Below are 20110 nucleotides of genomic sequence, written 5' to 3' on the forward strand. Positions count from 1 at the left end.
CAATCAGAAACTCAAGCATCTTTTTAATGTCAACTTCAGAGTACTTGTGTGTACAATCAGAGTGTTTTTTAACAAAATAATTTTGCAAATGGCCAATGACAAGGTAAGTATATTTACGAGTTCCTTTTTTATTGAAAAAGCAGTGAGGTAAATATGATATTGCTAATGACGCCATTTATTGTTCAAATATTTATTCACTTATGATTTCTTTTCAAGATGATAACTAGTTTGAACAATGTTATTTATTTATAAATTCAGTTACATTAATCTTGTCTTAGATATCTGTGATTAATCTTAGATGTTAGTCAAACTTCTCGTCAAATAATAATTCATTATTTTCCAGACCTTTATTACAACAGTTCGTCTTTCAAGCTGGTGGTGGGGGTATATACAAAGAATGTTGATGTCTCCTTTAACTCCGCACTCGCAGAATCTGCACCAACCTACAAAAATATCTAAATTATTAAAATCTAATTTATGTTTCCATCTGTTAAAAAAATTCATTCGTTAAAAATTTCAGGGTCACATGGAGACTTGCTCATCAGCATTATCCTGTGCAATCAATGAAAAATGCATACAACAACCATTAGGGAATTACAAGTGCGTCATGTCGGGTAAGACCTCAAGCATATCAATTTTCACTGTTTTTAGAAAAGAAAATCGATAATACATTAATGTACTTTGACAAAAAAAATGTCTTATGTCCCCCGCTTTCACTGAAAGTGTGTGTGTGTGTGTGGGGGGGGGGGTATTAATTTTGGTTTGTCCGTCTTACATCTGCCTGTCATTCTGTCTGTGTGTCACTTTCATTTCCGAACGATATCTCAAAAAACCTTTGAATTTTTGGAATGATTTTTATATCGCAACTCGTCGCCCGCGTGGCGCAGTGGTTAGAGCGTCTTCTCTAGAGTCGCGAAGTACTGAGCTGATCCTTACGTCGCGGGTTCGAATCCACTGCGGGACGTGGAGACCTGTCCTTCAGATGAGACCGTATAAACCGAGGTCCCGTGTCGCAGTAGGTGTTGGCACGAAAAAGATCCCTCACTGCTCAATGGCCCTGAGTGTCGAGTATAGGTATAAATTTGCAGTTCTCCACCGGCAAGTCATGGTGTCTCCATATGAGTGAAAAATTCTCGAAAGGGACGTTAAACAACATTCAAACAAACAAAATATATCACAACTCCCCATGGCCTTAAGAAGACCCCTGTTGATTTTTAGGTCAAAAGGTCAAGATCAGAAACTCATACATTCTATCTGTATGTAACACTGATTTCCAGACATTTCAAAAAGTCTTTCAGCTTTTGCAATAAAATTTTGTATCTTTACTTCTAAGGGCCTAAGAAGGTCCCTATTGATTCTAATTTAAGGACCAGGTAAGATATTCATACATTGCAAAAAATGGTTTCCAAATAAATTTAGTTTAGCTTTATCAATAAAATTTCATATAAGTCTTAGTGACTTAAAAAGACCTTTATTGATTTTTAGGTCAACTTAGGAAATTCCTACATTGCAAAAATGGCTCCCATATGATAACTAGTTTCTTTTGAGCTTTTTTCAACGATTGATTGATTGATTGTATGTTGTTTTACGTCGTATTCGATAATATTTTTCACTCATATAGAGACGTCATAATATACCGGTGAAGGGCTTCAAATCTGGACCTTGGCACTCAGGGCCATTGAGCAGTGAGGGATCTTTATCGTGCCATACATCGGTTTTTAAGGTCTCATCAAAGGACTCACAACTTTCACTTCAAAGTGCCGAGCGCTTGGCGAAGGAGCAGTTACTACCTATTTTTTTTTTATCGACTTCGGTCAGTCGTGGCCGTGATTCGAACACACGACCTTCCGATCACGGAGTGAGCTCTCTACCGACTGAGCTACCGTGACGGTGATTTTTGTTATAAAAGTCTTTTATAATACTTTAAAACTTTAGTAACTTTAGTTTCTGTAAGCTTTTGCAATGAAACGTAAGGTCATGGATTTCTTAAATTTACGAAAAAAAAAACCTATTGATTTTAAGGCCAAAAGCTAAAGGTCAAGGTATACCATCTGCATTTTGTCCAGGTCTCCATTCCCAGAATTATCTCGTTAAGATACTTTTCTCATAAAAAAAATTATAGGGTTCATCTTGAGTAATGTCAAGGACATTTAAAGAAAACAGGAAAAAACACTCATTACAGATAAAAGCTTTCACGTAAGCTAGGGAAATATTTGGATTCAAAACGAGAATCTTGCTATTTATTGGAGAGTATGATTAAAGAAAATATGATTTTACACAAACACGAAAGTAGATATATCGTCACTAATGCTTTCTGAATCTTTATGAACATTTTAATTTTGCGATATATGGAAAAACCACCAAATGAAATACTTTATCGGCAAAGCATTAACAAACTTCATTTCATGCTAGGGTGTTTCCTATTTAATCAGTGCAGGAGGGACATTCTAAGTGAACGTCTAGGTCCTGTAGAACTTTCAGGTAATCGATATAGATTAACATTTTAATGAACTTCAAACCAAGGCAATTTCATTGCATACATAATTTAAAGACTCGCACTTGATCGATAGAATTGTATTTTTCATTATTGAAACTTTTAATACTAATAAATCAGATCTTTTACATGCCTGGGAATTCTATACAGTCATTATGTGTTTAATAATTGATTCACCTTGTAATGAAATCACTCTATATCCGGACACGTAGTATCAGCCTCTCCCCCCATTTTTTTTTTTCCATTTTTTTTTTAATTTTGAAAAATGTTCATTAAAAGGCAGGTTACCCTTTATTTTTTGTTGTTGCAGGATCATATATAGAATGCACATGTATGAATAAAATTTTGTTGTGAGAGAAGTCACTACAATAAAAAGTGACCAAATACGTTCAGATGTTTTGTCTTTAGTAATATTTGAATGAAAATTTAAATTTCAATATGAATGTCGTTCAACAGAGTTATGAACTGTGCATAAATTTTTGCAATCTTTTGTCCAAATTCATTAAACTTGACAAAAATAAACTTCGGTCAAGGTTTTAATTAAGGTCAACCATCAATTCATGAGTTATCTTCATTTGGAATATCGACTTGTAATATTTTTGCTAGCAAAAGGGTTATAAGCTGAACATAAATTCTATTTTTTCCGACCGGTGATCTTGAGATTGCCCAAATGACGTTGACTCTAGCTCATTGAACACCTTCTGGAATTTCTTGATTCTAAAAAGGGGGAGTGCTGGCAATTTTTATTATAAAGTCATTTTTTTTTTCTTATCATGCATTTGCAGTTCAGAATATTTAGTTCCGACACGTCCATGAATCCAATAGTCATCCCTTTCATTATTTATTTGAATTTTTATTTTCAGAGAGAAATTAAAAGTTAATTTTGCTCGCAAAGAAGAGATTGATACCTCAAAAGTTGTTAATAAGAATTAAAAAAAAAACATCAGGGAGGGTCAGCTACAATTTTGTTAAATAGTATTTGCTAAGACTTTTTTTACTCTATTGATAAAACTCACCGACATGCAGGTTGTATTTGCAAAAAAGATCATAATAACGACCGTACAAGTTGTAAAATGCTGACTTTAAATGAGGTAATATTCGAACAGTCTTGTCAATCAAATATGAATACTAAAATATTAAATACTATAACAAAATCTTGAAAACGTGAAGTTTTGCCATAATCAACCTCATCAAAATGTATGACATTTAAACACTATTATACAACCGTTCTTCAAGATTGATTTTGACGTACATGAAAGAGACAACGGCTTCTTCAATATATAAATGAAATTAACAAATTTACATATCTTAATGTTTATCTACAAACTTTCCTTTTAAAAAGCTATTCTGAGTCGGCACACAAGTACTCCGAGATTAATAGGAAAAACATGCTCTAGTTCCTCATTGGAAATATCTATGTAATCACGGGGACCAGGTCTTCCAACAATTTGTTGGAATTCTCACGGGTACTAATTATACCATAATAAGATAATAAGCATAATATATAATTTAATTATTCAAGCAGACCTGTTTTTTTTTCATTCTTATGAAACTGGTTTTATTCAAAAGCTTTTTCATGAAAAGAAGTCTCTCGCTGCGACCTAATACTGGACATTAAGATATGTCGAGTGTGCTTTACGAGTTATCAATATTCATTTTCATTCATGCAATGATTCAGCATATACCACTGAACACGAAATAAAGGACACCAACGAGTCTGACACCTCTTTTTCATACTTGGGCTTTTTGCTAGAGGAAGACATTAATGGCAAGATAACAACACTTTATGAGAAACGTACTAAGAAAGAATTTTTCAACCAGGCAGGCTACTTTCAAATAAGTTGAGAATACAAGGGTATCAGCAATCTCATTTGTAAGTTACAACATTTTGCAAATTTGTTGGTCGATACAATGACCGTATTTGCAAATGCAATCTATTATGTACCGTTAGGTGAAATGTCTACTGACGTTTTCGCATACTAATTGTTAAGCCATTTTTTTTCAAATAATTCTCCCAATTAATTACCCAACAAGACAAGAACCTCATGACAGTTGTGACCGGTTGGAATGGGATACGTACTCCTCCATGACAACTGATCCCACCTCTGATGTTTTCAGATGTACGTGGTTTTGCTACTCTTAATACTGTTTTAATAATTGTTTAATTTGACTTTTGCGCATGATTGCCGTTCATTTTCCTCACATTAATAAGATTTAAAAAAAAAAAAAAAAAAATTGAAATGAAAGCGATTTCTTTTAAGTATATCTCATCCCACGATTAAATTATATCGATATGAAAATACCCAAAAAATAAGTACCCTAACAAATATAAAAAATCAAACTAAAGTTAACTATAGTTAACTATAGTGATAACTTGACACTGTGAAACCTTTTATTTGATATAGTGATAAATTTGACACTTTGATTTACTATAGTGATAACTATGAAAACTTTGATTTACTATGGTGAAAACTTTGATTTACTCTAGTGATAAATTTGAAAACTTTGATTTACTATAGTGATCGCTATGACACTACAGTGATAACTTTGAAAACTTTGATTTACTATAGTGATAACTTTGACACTTTGCTATAGTTAACTATATATAGTAAACTATAGTTAACTATAGTATTTTTTTGTTAGGGTACTTCCGTAATGTTATTTTCACTGCAAAACTATTTTCTTATTATCAGATTATTTGTAAACCAAATGACAACCATGCAAACAAGTCGTTTTGATGATTTAACGATGTTTTTGTAGCCTTTTTCAAATATGTTCAACGAGGGTAGTACATATCGTCACCGGCGACAATATGTATCGTCACAATCGCGCTTCATGAAATGGCCTTCGAGACAAGTCTGTGTGATTTAATCACCAATTACATTCACAAATATAAAAAAAGAAATCCTTAAGCAACCCTAACCGTGGGGTGACATCATGTTCAGGAAGGTGCTCAAATAAAGTCGCCAGAGACAAAATGTACATGCATAATTTTTCAGCCGGCGACAATATGTGTCAATGGAAGACAACGTGTGCAGTGAGGAGAGGCGCATATTGTCGCTGACATTATGTACAAAACGACAAGTACCGTCATAGAGTTTGATGCATGACGTGTCAACAAGGATCACCATGTACACAAATGTAATCAGTATAATTATTTATTTATGTTTATTATCATACCTGAACTGCAACTTCCTCTATCCCAATACACTACGGTCAACGCGGATCCCGTATTTTCCCGCGCCCCCGCGATGGTGTTTTAATCCTTTCCGCGATACACCGTCGCGGTTTTATCATCGCGGTGATCGCGGGGACACGAGATTACCGTGACGGTGTGCTATACCGTATTTTACTCAATGTGAAGTCGATAATCCTTAATGTTAAAGTAAGGCTATTTAATTGTGAATATATAAGATCGTTTTTTTTTTAATTTGGCTCAAACATGTTAAAGTCATATATGGCGTATTTCTGATATCAGGCTTACTAAAATTAAAAAGATCTTTCTATTTGTTTTATTACCGTATATAAAGATAGGACTTTCCTGTAAATTACACAATTTAAATCAATCGCGTTTCATAGATATTAGAAATTTAAAACAAAATCTCGATTTTTTTTTTATTTTTTAGCTCAGATACGCTATATGTAGCTTTAAAATTATCGAAATAATTTATAAAATCTTAATTTTTTAGTCTAAAGGGTGATATTTGAATGATACTTGGCATTTATTTTATCAAAATATTATCATTGCTGTTTTTCTAATAAGTATAACCTGCATTATAATGAAAAGATCTATAACTCAACATAATTTTTTTTTATTGTAGTAAATATCGATCCGATTTATATTACGCCTTTTTTTCATCATAATAGTTTTTTCATACAGTATTACTGCAGTTTTTTTTTTTCCGAATTGAAAATTGCATTGTGTATTTCACTGGGAAAAAAATAATAAAATGAAAATACAAAATATCACGCCAAAATACCTCTTCCAACATGTTCAAATATTATTCATTTACAATAATCCCGAATATTTGAATTAACGATATTGATCACCACCTAATTTGTTAGAATTATGGGCCTGAATGAAAAAAAAAAAACCAGCTCTGTTCATCATGTTCATATATTCTAAAAGAATTAAGTCGACATTAGTCTTTCTATAAAGCTAAAAGAATTAAATGGTTGCGTTCTCAGCTGATAATTAAGCAGAGAAGTCATGAACTAAATAAGTTGAAACTGACCAAACACGTGTACATGTATTACACAATCACAGCGTGTGCAGTGGGGCGTAGCTAATCCTATCGGTCGCCCACAGTTAGACTATGGGTTCTCGGAAAATTTACGAGATGATCAAGCCCTCCTACGATAACCGTGTTTTCAAGCTGTAAAAATTGCATTTATATATACCATATTTCAGTAGCTAGTCTTGATCAAAATCACCCATCATATATATAACTGTAGGTAATAACAACTGATCAAACAGCAATCCTGAAATCACAAAAAGCGTATAAAGAATTAAAAAAAAAAAAACAATAAAAGTCTTCTTTTTTATTGGTCGGCGATCTTCAAAAACTTGGGACTGTCAGAGTAATTATTGAAACCAAAGAGAAAGGTTTCACGAAACTGAAACTTTTAAATCATTTAAGTGAGTGGGTGTTAAATTACACAGTTTAATTTTGGGTAGAGAAACATGAGAATTAGTTTGTAGTGTGTGTGTGTGTGTGGGGGGGGGGGGGGTTAAGAATAAAAATCTAAAATATTTCAGGAAACTTGTCTGTATGTATATGTTTACACTATACTGTATATATTTATTTGATCAACACACTTCATAAATGCCCAAAATGTACATAGCATATCTTTAGAAAATAATCAGTAAATATGAACAGTCTGATTAAAACCAGCCCCCCCCCCCTTCTCCTATCGTTGTCGATATGTAAATATGAGATACTTATTAAATCTATTTTTCTATATCATATTAATGCACAACACTTGCTGTTTGTTCAAACTTTCAAATTCTGGAGGAATTCTGATGTTGTATATGAATGAATGGAAAATTTTGTATAAAATAATTTGCTACTTCTAGAATGGACAAATTATTTTATAGTTTGCGATGTATTTCAAGTTTTACGAAGCAGAGTCCTATTCAATATGAATGCAAAATTTTGCATGTCCAGGTATGCAATACAGGTAAATCACATCTAATCTATTGTTGTGCAGAGGTATGTGTATATGTATTACATAACACTTCCTGTCTGTGTCAGTGCCAAGGTTGTGCGTACTACCAGGGACCTATATACTATATACTTAGTATATAGGTCCCTGGTACTACAAACTCGAATCTAGCCCGGGGGCACATAGAACCTTCTGTTCCAATTGTATTTCATCAGTGTAAATTAAATTTCAAAATCGAATGTTGCATATTTGCACATGCTGTAACATCCTCTGAGCTATTAATAACGTTTTTTGCCTGTAATTTAAGGTAAATAAATTTAAAAAAAAAACCCGTAAATTCAGGGAGGGGTATCACATGCATGAAGATAATGTGTGATGCCCAGAACATGGGAAGGCAGTCACTAGGGTAACCGTCACTAGAAAAGAATCAACTAATGAAAACTTAAACTAACTTTGAATCAGTTTTGATTTTTTGAAGTATCAGGTGATTATAGACCGAAAATTAATTAAATTTTCAAATCAAAATAGGGTGAAGCTTGCTATTTACGTATAAACATGTATCTAAAGTAAATTAAAGTTTGAATGATAATATTTATAGACAGGATAGATATTTTTTAAAAGATATTTTACACCCGAATCATAGTTTGTTTGTAATACCTGTATAAATACCGTACAAAGCGCACTAGATTAGAAGTCATGAAAAAGTCTAGTACATGTTGTACGTTCATACGTACTTTTTCAAGTTTAAAATTTTCAAGGAAACTTGAATTACGAATAAGGAATACAGAAAAAATATCCATTCCTTTGAAGATTTTATTCTGAGCGCCTTTTTTTTAAATATTGCGACTATTTTACGTATTTAAAATGGTTAAATGAAGGAAAAGTTGTTTTCATTTGACAATTAAATCATTGAGTTATCGGATGATCAATAACTGTGATCTACAAAATTAATGCATAGGAATAATTACGGATAAGTTGAGAACAATAAATGAACACGCAATATATAAATGTATATACATGTATATATATATTTAGTTGTCTCCATATCATGCATTCTTCCTTTCCCTTTTTTTTTTTTTTTTTTTTTTTTTTTTTTTTTTGAAAAAGGCGTGAAAGGCGTGAAATAAAAAGATAAATTAATCAAATATAAAAAGGAGACCTAAATATCTGCTAAGACTGGTTTTATCCTTTTAATTTTTTTTACTTCTCTGTTGTGTTTGTTTTTTTGTCGGGGGAGGTAACTCGCGTTTATGAAGAGAATAATTTTTTCACCTGAGACGGATAACGCAAACCGCGATGGTGTGGATTAGTTGAGAACCCGTACCGCGAGAACACGCGGTTTTACCTGAGTTACCTGTGTTAAACCGCGATCAATTTCACACCGCGAGGACTCGCGGTAAATACGGAAACCGCGTTGACTGTAGTGTATGTATCAATCAAAGAGTTAAAAATCACTACTTTTCCTCTTTATTCTGGAAGGTATTGTTTATAGTCCTTTTGCCTGGTCATCTACATAAAGATGTATTTCTTTTCAGACTGTGGGATACCCATTGGTATACAAAATACCGCGTGGGATGTACAAGGTGGGGACGGGATAGGAATATATAAACAAATGCACATGAAATGTTATTCGTTTGTACAGAGAAGATCCGGAAGATTTTTGTGTCTTGGGAATGGAACCTGGAAATCGGACTTGGCTTGTCAAGGTACTGAATTATCTGTTTGAGCACTAGGATTTAAAAAAAAATACTTCATAATTTTTAATTTATGTGGAAAGATAATTAAGAAACCCGATTTTAGTTCGATAGGAAGTCATTTCGAATTTCTGGATTCTTAAGGATCTTAAATATCCCCTAGAAAAGCTTATTACTTGTCGTCAAAATATTCATGTGTTTTGAATACAATTAAAATGCAATCTTCCAAGTAATGTGCAATGACTTGTTAGAAGTAAAACGAAGGTAAGTGATAAAACTTCACTATTATAAAGTTTATGATCTCCATAATATATTATTCTATATGAGTACACTCAGTTTCCTAAGAATACACGATTCTTCCAGGCGCGGATCCAGGAATTTTTTTCCGGGGGAGGGGGGTGGGGGTGGGGGCAAGTCCAAAAAAAAATATTTCTTGACCAAACACACACACCACAAATTCATTTTTAAAACGTGAAAAAAAACCCTATTTGGTAGTGAGGTCCATTATTTGGACATTTTATTCTTTGAATATATGCGCTTAAGTGTTGGTGATGCTTTATATTATTATCATATCTTAATCAGGGCTCCGCTCTGCGGGTGCCCTATAGTGATCAGTCTGTCCGTCCGTCCGTCTGTCCGTCCGAGATCTCTTGTCCGGAGCATATCTTCTCTCTCCTTGGCCCAATCTGGCTCATACTTCACCCACAGAGTGTCTTTATGTAAAGGGTGTGCAGTGACCTTGAACCATGTTTCTAGGTCAAACGTCAAGGTCATAGCAGAATTGTATGAAAAATCCTTGTCCGGAGCATATCTTCTCTCCTCTTGGTCCAATGTGGCTCATACTTCACTCACCCAGTGCCACTGGTCAATGGATGTGCAGTGACCTTAAACGAAGTTTTTAGGTCAAGGGTTAAGGTCAAAAATAGCCTCTCTGTTTAAAGTCTTGTACGGAGCTTATTTTCTCTCTCCTTTGCCCAATCTGGCTCATAGTTCACCCCTAAGAGTGTCTTTGGGTAAAGGGTGTGCAGTGACCTTGAACCATGCTTCTAGGTCGAAGGTCAAGGTCATAGAATTATATGAAAAATCCTTGTTCGGAGCATATCTTCTTTCTTTTTGGTTCAATCTGGCTCAAACTTCACTCAGAGTGCCACTGGTCAATGGATGTGCAGTGACCTTGAACGAAGTTTCAAGGTCAAGGTCAAAAATACCCTCTCTGTTTAAATTTTTGTCCGGAGCATATTTTCTCTCTTCTTGGCCCAATCTGGCTCATACTTCACCCTCAGAGTGCCTTTGGGTAAAGTGTGCAGTGACCTTGAACCATGTTTCTAGGTCTAAGATCAAGGTCATAGCAAAATTATATGAAAAATCGTCGTCCGGAGCATATCTTCTCTACTTTTGGTCCAATGTGGCTCATACTTCACTCACAGATAGCCACTGGTCAATGGATTTGCAGTGACCTTGAACAAAGTTTCTAGGTCAAGAGTCAAGATCAAAAATAGCCTCTCTTTTTGAAAGCTTTGTTCGGTGCATGGTTTCTCTCTCTTCAGCCCAGTCAGCCTCAAACTTTACCAATTGACTTAGGGTACGGAACATTTGTTATTTTCCTTCCATATTTTGATAGAAGATATGCAACAGTTTTCATAGAGGATATCCAACATTCGTGATTTTTGTGCCGCTTTTTGATAGAGGGTATGGAGCACTGGTGATTTTCATGCCATTTTTTATTATAACAAGGATGACATAGAAGCCCTTTAGACTCAAACAACACATCCATTAATAGTACACAAGTATTCCTCTTCAAAATAAACCCTTCTCAGCTACCTTACATTTTCATGTTCGTTGCTGAAAGCGGGACCCTTTGAGATGGCCACCATCTCAATGATATCTAGTCATTTTAGTTATTTATAGTTTATTTATCAATGACAGTTAAATAAATACAATATATTACTTTAGTATGATGTTATTTTTTGGCAATATTTAGTTGTAATTATATGTCATATTGAATTAAAGTGTATTTCCCATGGGCTTCACTTGAAATACTGGTTATAAATTATGCCTTCATGCTTATAAATTTTATATGGATTATAGTGTTAATATCATCACAAGTTTTATCTGCTAAAATGCATGAAAATACTGTCATAATCATTCAAAGAAAATAATTAGCAAATGAAAATGAATTTAGAAAAGCCATATTTTAGATTAAAATAAGAAAGGATGCAACATAATATTTCGTTCTGGTCAAAATCCCGCCCTAACAATCCTGGTCTGTCTGGCAAAAACCGTGCCATTTTCTTTATACATAATTTATTGCTTTGCTTGCGTCCATATTCTTCAGGATGCAATGTCGGCATTCCGTTTTCTGTTTCAGTTATTTCTATAGATTGTAAGGACCTCCATGATAATGGTCAGACTAATTCAGGTGTGTACGAGATTTATCCCTTTGGTACCAGCTCCCGTCCTGTCAGAGTTTACTGTGATATGGAGACAATGGACGGAGGGTGGACGGTATCTAGTTTATTTACAAAGCTTCAGACTTGGCATAAGAAATGTACATTGGTATCTGTAATTTTGAAGTTTAAATGACTTATAATAGTCAGGAAATTTACCCCAGCTTTGATAATATTTTCATGAAATCCAACATGATAATTGGTTGACCTCTGTGAAGGGAGGGGGTTTAATAATGGGAAATCACACGGTAAATACGTAGTTGTTTCTTTGTAACACATACCAGGTCAACGTCAATTAGAGTTATCTCCTTCTTTTGTAATAAAATAGAAATGGAATGGTTAGACTCAGAATCAGATGAAATTAAAAAACAGCAACAACAAAATTAGATTAATGTAACATGCTATAGACACCGGAATATGTACACCATCGCTGGGGTAAATTCATTTTATAGTCATTTAGTGACCGGATACGAGATTATATCTGGTTAGGTATTTAATAATACACATTCCGAGTCTCTTTTCATTACAAACTTTTCGTACAGATTTTCTTCATGATAATACATGTACAGGAATGAATGTATGTCTTTTGAAGGGAATCCAAAAACGTGTTGATGGATCCCTAAGCTTTGACAGGACATGGACAGAATATAAAAAAGGATTTGGTGACCCGGATCAGGATGTTTGGATCGGTAGATATAAATCATAAATAATATTCACTCCGATCTAATATTTGTACTTGACAAATGATATTTGAAGCAACATATCAAAGATTATATGGACTGTGCAATTTGTTTTTTTGGCAAAATTACATTACTATGCTTTTGAATTTAGAGATAATTGTTTTTGACCAAACAGGAAAAGTATGCACCGTTCTCAGGTTTGACGCGATGTTTAAGTATCGGGTTAATGTGTGGGTTATAAATATATGGTCCTCTTCGTTGTCTACAGACTGACTACGGAGTAGAGTGGCGTTTAGTTGCGTAGCCGCAATAATTTTGTAGCCCTCTCCGATTTTTTTTTTTTGGAGAGGGCTACAACTCCTTAGGATCTCCGTAATGATGCAAGTGCGGGAGTGATTCACTCCCGCACAGATTTCGGCTCAAACTACCAGTAAGTGGGTATTTTATTAACATATCTTACCTGAACTCATAAAATGTAGTTATGCAAGACATGAATTGATCCAAAAATATACAGAACAATCCATCTATCGGTTATTTTTCGTGTATGTCAACATCACAACTTGAATTAATCCGCCATTTTTTCTGACCTTGATCGATTTTATTTTGGGACAACCAATGAGAATTCGGGATCTAGGGGAGCATCCGTTTAGGATTTCCCTATTATAAGCAAAAATATCACTGCTTATGAGAAAAATATCACATAGAATCCTTATGTATCGATGTTCGTTGATATCGTACAACATAAACATTTATTAACCTCGACATTTACTTTATCAAGTGATTCTAAATTTCAAGCGCAAGTCTCAGTACATCACGCGAGAACCGTCATGGCAGCTGAAAACGACTGGAAAACAAGCACATTTAGTTTACTTGATTTTCGCGTATAAAGGGCTTTGATGTTGATAGTGAATAAAAATTCCGTCTTATTGGAAGTAAGTTGAATGCAAAAACAATTTATTTTGCCTGCAGTCGCCCGTATCTAAAAAATATATTTGCACTATTACGGATATGCAGTTGAATTTTAGCCATCTCCTGAAAATAGATTAAAAAAATCGGAGAGGGCTACATTATTGCAACTAACACTTGCGGTATCTAGTCGAATTTCAAGAGAGGTATGGATCGCAGTTGGTCAACGATTGGACGATAGCATTTCATCTTTCTGTACTTTAACATATTAAAAAAACACCTGCCTGACACTTCTTTATTATTTCATAAATTAAAAAAAATGTTAAACCGTCAACAATAAAGACTACTTGCTTTTATTGCCTCAGTAAGGTTCCATCTCGATCGCTTTCATTGCCGTAGTTGATGCACAGAATTAGTTTCTTCATGTGCACAGTGGAGGCAATGGTACATGCTCTAACTCTAATGCAGTAATCTGCTATGACTGAAAAGAACACTGGAAGATGACACGATTGAATAACAGTCGCGTGATCCTCTATCCAACGATGGTGAGCCTTTCGGCTCTTAAGTTTTAGGTGACGTTGCCTATGTACTCAAAACTTGAATAACGGAGCCACTGCCTATTAGAAACATGCAAGTTGGAAGGAAACTTCAAGTACAGAATATTTGAAGCTAGATTATGGTGGAAAATACAATATTTCTCAAGATTTTGGTGTCTTCTTACTAGAATGGCTTCGGAATCTGCAAGAGTACGCACTATCGGTTTATCGTGCGTCCTTTCAAAATTTCTCTGTTTGAGGCAACCTAATGCAGACATGCCGCTAGACCTGCTTAAAACTAAGACAGACATGATGCCTTCTTCATCATGGACAGAGCCGGTCCTTACATCTAAGGAGACGCTGATAAGGATGCTTCATCTTCCGATATCTGTTCGCTACAGACAGCTGAAAAGCTGATCTTTTTGCTTTCCTCTCCTTCGTAGTATTTTGTCTATAATAACAGACCTACAACACCTATTTCTATATAAAATACATCTGTTCGGCAATTGTGAATATGTGATCAATGCAATTTCTTCGAACGACACCGAGACTCCGTTATTTTTTTTTTTTTTAATTTTATTTATTACTTTTTTAGCAAAGTTTTGTTTTACTCACCAAGTTCTATAGAAAGAATACTGATATTGTGTGTAACTACGCGAAGTCGAATTTGGCGTATTGTTGCGATGTCTGCTCAGTGCAATCAAGGCGTTTGCTGTACGATTATGGAGTGTACGGTATCAGAATACGTTTAAATCTTATCGCAGACTACATCGCAGAAAATAATAAATTAACATTTAATTTTTCTTGCGATGCTTTTGTGTCCTGGTCAATTAGATCAAGTTGCAGTCTCATTCTGGCTCGGTACCGTACGAACGCTGCATCAAACCACGATGAACACAGCATATATGAGCACGGGTTAACTAAAAAAAAAAAAGATACAATCTCTAATGACAATATAATCAACCACAAATTATACATTTTTACATTTAAAGTGTGAGTTATAAATGGAACAAATCTGGAATGTTTGATTTTATAGTTGAGAAAAAAAATGAATTGCATTCATTGTCAATTTCCAAATATGTCTTAATGCAGGAAATGACGTAATCCATCTGTTAACGAAGGGAAAGAACTCATCCCTTTACGTTTCCATCACACTAGTGGATGGTAGCAGACTGTATGCGTTGTACGATCAATTCTCTGTTTCCAATGAAGAGGACAAGTATCGACTCTTTCTGGCGGGGTTCTTCGAGGGAAGCTTGGGTAGGTAACAGGTAGAATGAGTACCTTACAGACAAGTGTGGATAGCTGAGAGAAATACGAAGGAAAAATATCAATTATTTTTGCACAAGCTGTGTAAAATACTCATACTTAAGTATTAACAACTGAGCAGATTGATTGATTGATTGAATGTTTTACTTCCGGTTCGAGAATATTTTACTCATATAGAGACGTCACCATATACCGGTGAAGGGCTTCAAATTTAGACCTTTCCTCGGTAATCAGGACCATTCAGCAGTGGGGGTTCTTTTATCTTGCCAACGCCTTCCGTGACACGGGATTTCGGATTTTATGGTCTCATCCGAAGGACCCACAACTTTCACTTCAAAAAGCCGAGCGCTTGGCGAAGGAACAGTTGCTTCCTTTTTTGATCGACGAAGGTCAGTGGCCACCGTGATTCGAACACACGACTTTCCGATCACGGACCGAGCGCTCTACCAACTGAGCTACCGTGACGGTACCAACCGAGCAGAAGTAAATGTATCTTACATTTGTGTTGTTTTCTGTAGGTGACAGTATGTTGAACACTGGGGATCCATCACATGATCTCTCTGGGATGTACTTCTCTACCCCAGAGAGAGATAATGACAGGTTCACTAGGGGAAGCTGTGCTAGTATCTGTAAAGGAGGCTGGTGGTTTAACAACTGTTACGCCGCCTTCCTAAATGGTGTCATGTCAGGATTCTGGACCAGTCCTTGGACTCCTACAGTTAGGGTTGGGTCATCTGTAAAGGAGACGATCATGATGACTAAACGTCACTAGGTACACTCTCCATAAATTGATTATTATTTATATTTTAATATTTTAATGAAGATTTTTTTTGTTTTAATACTTTCGGGGTTAGGGGGATAATCGTTAGGTATTTGTGAAATAATTCTACCTAAGCTTTCAGTGAAATAAAACAAATGATGATTATAAAAAAAAAATACACAGAAGCTTAACAGACAAAAAAATGCTATTTAAGCTATTCCTTTGGAAGGGATATTTTTCACCCGTAGTAAAACAGACAAGACTTCTTTCTTTTTATGTATTCTAGGTTAAAATTTTTAATTACATGTATATATACTGAAGGACCCATCCCTTGTTGTCAGTACTGTAAATAGTTAAAATTAATTAAAATTCCTTTTGTTTCCATAACCATAAACGTCATAGGATACCAAAAATCTGGGAAAGGTAGTTTTTTATCATAGGTTTTTTTTTTCATAAAGATTTATAGTTAAATTCAAGTAAATTACATGTAATATTAATTTTGGTGGAATTTTGAATTTTGATTTGATTGCAATGAATTTTAGTAAAGGTATAAAAGTAAAGATTTGGGTAGTATGACAAAATAAGGATTGTTTTTTAGGGAAAGGACTATATTCGCTAATGACCAATATTTGCCCCTAAATTAAAGTTTGACGGATCTATCGTTGTTTTCAACCGGGGAAATCCACAGCCTTCAAAGCATTAAAAAATTTCATCAACCATGACGCAATACCTTAGATATGACATCAGGAAAGAGACGTAAATTCAAAATTTCTATGATTTATAGAGAAATTATGGAGCAAGTTTGCTTGTTTTTTGTTTGTATGTTGTTTAACGTCCCTCTCGAGAATTTTTCAAAAGGCTGTATGATATGTTTTATACTTGATCATGTGATCGAGTTCGGGACAATCCAGGAACGATAGAGAAAATAATATGTAATTTTTTCTTACTTTACTGAAGTAAAAGCATATGATTACATGTTTTTAAAGCGAGATAAAGAAAAGTTCACTTGTATCATTGTTTGCCACTTTTTCCTTTGATTTCAGCCATTCATTATTTCCTGATACACAACAGTTTTCTGTGATGTATCTGTGATAGATCACACCTTCTTTATGAAGAGTTCCAAGAAATAAAAAAACGTATTTATTATTTAATTACAATTTCATGTGCTTACATGACATTAAATGAACACAACAGTTATTGTAAAATTGAAAAACAATTATGAAATTTAATGCAGGAAAATTGAATCATTTTTCACTGCTCACACAGCCACTCAAGGCTTGAAATGAAACACACAATTGTTAAACACAGATCCTGGCTTGAAGATATTTGGAATCTCAGCATTTTCACTTCCGGATCCAATTTCAGGAACGCCTCTTGTTACCACACTGTCGGACACCGCCGCCGGTTTCGAATTTTCATCTCTGAGATTTTCAGACTCATTCATTTTAAGCACGGTTATTTCACCTTTCATTTTTTTCGTGTTTGGCGGATTCAAAACTTCAGAAACACGCTCTTGCAGTACTGAATTAGATCGTTTGTATTTCCTGACTGCAGTTTCTGACCTGTGACCTGTCCGAGACATTATTTCCTGCTCGTCGATCCCAGCATGATATAATTGAGTAGCACACGTCCTCTTGCCCGAGTGGTTGGTAAAGTTTCCCTCTAGTCCAGCTTTACCTGTGATTTCCTTCATTAGCCCCTTTAATTTGTTAACTCCCAGTACTTTTTCACCATATCGCACACAGACAATACCTGAGACAGCTAAAGGCCGGCGGTAAAAAGGTCCCTCATTACTAAGAGCGTCAAGATAGGTACGATATAAATCGGCAAGACATCGTTCACCTAGAAAAAAAATAAAAACGTTGAATGTTTTCTTTGTATTTAATTATTCTTTAGTTAGAATAATCTAACTGTGTCTCGGGACAAGCCCAGTTAGAATACGTCCAATATACTTGCAATGTAGCCAATCGGAGTGGATCCACTCCGAAATGATTTTGAAGAATACAAAAGGGGTTGCACTGAAAATAACTACCAAATTAATCATAACAAACCTTTTTGAGATTGTATATGCCTTTTAACCTAAAAAATAATCCATATAAATACGAAAATTCAACTTATTTTCTCAATGTTTTTTCCTCGCTTCAAATTTAACGCCATGTTGACATTCCGAACTTTCTGGATTGTTCATAGAAAATGCACAGAGTTCGAGTTATCGCCCGTGTTTATTTTGCTATTCTTTCTTTCTTTTAAACCGGGTCCCTAGGACAATATCATTTTAACGATAGAACGTTCTATCTAATTTTTCTTATCTTCATCAATTATAGAGAAGAAATATGCAACGAAAACCTGTGTAGAGTACAATTATAAAATATACTAATAGATGAACAATTTACCTTCTTGGCAGTAATGTTTCAAGTCTTTATTGGTTAGCTGCAGATGTTTCAGTCCCCCTTTGTATGTTTTAGATGATCTGCCCGTAAATCGAATAAATTTTCCTTGCTCATCTTGTCCGATTTCAAACTGGGAACACTCTAAATTTCTGTGTTCGTCAAAGGCCCTCAAACCGAATATCTTACAGTTATAGAAGAAAACTGTGTACTGTAGAGCTTGAGAAGAGTGTGACCCAAATACTCCACTAGTCCAGATTTTTTCTTCATCTTCCGGCAATATTGGATCAGCTTGTCTCACTTTGGTGCCTAGGCCCTTTGATAACAATTCCTTCATGCGCGCGTCTAAAACTTTACGGAAAACGGCAAAGCTATGGTCATGTTCATCAAGAAAATTCATATTATGAATGTTTTCCTCTCGCAAGTGACGCAGTAATCCACAAACAATGAAGTAAAGAGTACGCCGGGGATATTCACTGCCGTCCTATTTACGTACCTCCAATAAAAAGCGTTGTAACCAGTAATTCAGCATTTCTGCGTTCATTTCCTTCATCCAAGGTACATTCTCTCGAGATGCGCGCCATTTATTGAACATTTCAACACACCATTTCGTATTTTTCCGAGTATTAGGATTTGTCTGAGAGTCAATCAGCTGCCGCAAATCATCATATGATACAGCGTCAGCAAACCTTCCATTCTGTGACTCGTTAACACATTCAAGAGTTTCCATTTTCATGTCACCATCAATTTCTTCTAATGAATTCTCCCGCGAGAAAATCCCCAAGTCAAAATTTATAGTCCGATAGTCCATGTGTGTAGAATCTTCATCCCCGAGATAGGCATCAATAGAGTGTGAAATGTTTAGGTTTCCTAACTGACCTAAAGAATTTTCAATTTTTATTTCCGTTTCTACCGTATCTAAAAATTGGGATAACAAAGTATCGCAGCCGTCGTCCATGGTGTTCAAGGCAGGAAATATTCAAGAAATACAGCGCCCTATACTTTTCGAATCACGTGCTCTTTTTTCATTGGTCAAGGAAATCGTATGATGAAATTTGATAGATCAGAGCTAACTCAGTGCGTGGGAATATAGATGAATCCTGTGCTATTAACGTGATGTTGACAGATCATGGGTATAACTTAGTGCGTGAGAACAATGATACAAAACATATAGAGTACCTTTTAACTCGTGCATCTTCAGATATCAGACTCGGGGGACAAGCCCCCTCGTCTGATATCCGAAGATACACTCGTTAAAAGGTACTCTATATATTACCTACATTCATTTAATGTATATGTATAATGTATACTTTTATAACGGCATTTTTTTAATGAACAGTCATTACTGTATGCATTAATTTTTAAATTTGAATAGAATTTAGATTAACAGGTCATTTTTAGCGGTCATTATTTATAAATGACCGGGTCATTATACCTCACGTGCAATGATTCCTAGGTCATTATTGCTGTAAATGGTACTTTTTGGAGTCATTATTGAGTTTAAAAGCCTTGTAACAAGCCAATCAAATTTGAGTATTCTTAATAGAGGTATAATAAAGGAGGTTATAACGTTATTACGTTCATACAATGTTATAAAATTATCACGTACATACAAGGCTATAACATTATCACGTGCGTACAATATGACAACATGTCAATAAGATATTGTACAAATGTAATATCTTGTTTAGCAATTTTTGCATCGAATTTAAATGCTCGCATGCCGTTCACCTTATTACAGATGTGTATTTTCCTTACCTGATACATTATT

General features: G+C 34.8%; 3 protein-coding genes across 3 annotated transcripts; 1 reads left to right on the forward strand and 2 right to left on the reverse strand.

Annotated features, from left to right (window-relative positions):
* Nucleotides 1–607: 607 nt before the first annotated feature.
* Nucleotides 608–15964, forward strand: LOC133180301 (fibroleukin-like). The gene is made up of 6 exons (XM_061314848.1): nt 608–614; nt 9196–9366; nt 11723–11859; nt 12394–12490; nt 15016–15183; nt 15711–15964. The coding sequence occupies exons 1-6, from the start codon at nt 608–610 to the stop codon at nt 15962–15964; spliced, it is 834 nt and encodes a 277-aa protein (XP_061170832.1).
* A 1258-nt stretch (nt 15965–17222) lies between these two features.
* Nucleotides 17223–18676, reverse strand: LOC133180302 (uncharacterized). Its single transcript, XM_061314849.1, has 2 exons — nt 18346–18676; nt 17223–17794 (listed from the first exon to the last, which is right to left on the reverse strand). The coding sequence occupies exons 1-2, from the start codon at nt 18674–18676 to the stop codon at nt 17223–17225; spliced, it is 903 nt and encodes a 300-aa protein (XP_061170833.1).
* A 147-nt stretch (nt 18677–18823) lies between these two features.
* LOC133180304 (uncharacterized) lies at nt 18824–19297 on the reverse strand. The gene has a single exon (XM_061314850.1). It carries the CDS (start codon nt 19295–19297, stop codon nt 18824–18826), a length of 474 nt encoding a protein of 157 aa, XP_061170834.1.
* Nucleotides 19298–20110: the final 813 nt, after the last annotated feature.

The sequence above is a fragment of the Saccostrea echinata genome, unplaced genomic scaffold, assembly GCF_033153115.1.
Source record: "Saccostrea echinata isolate AGI-Se365-2 ecotype Australia unplaced genomic scaffold, CSIRO_AGI_Sech_v1 ptg000006l, whole genome shotgun sequence".
Classification (NCBI taxonomy): Eukaryota; Metazoa; Mollusca; class Bivalvia; order Ostreida; family Ostreidae; genus Saccostrea; species Saccostrea echinata.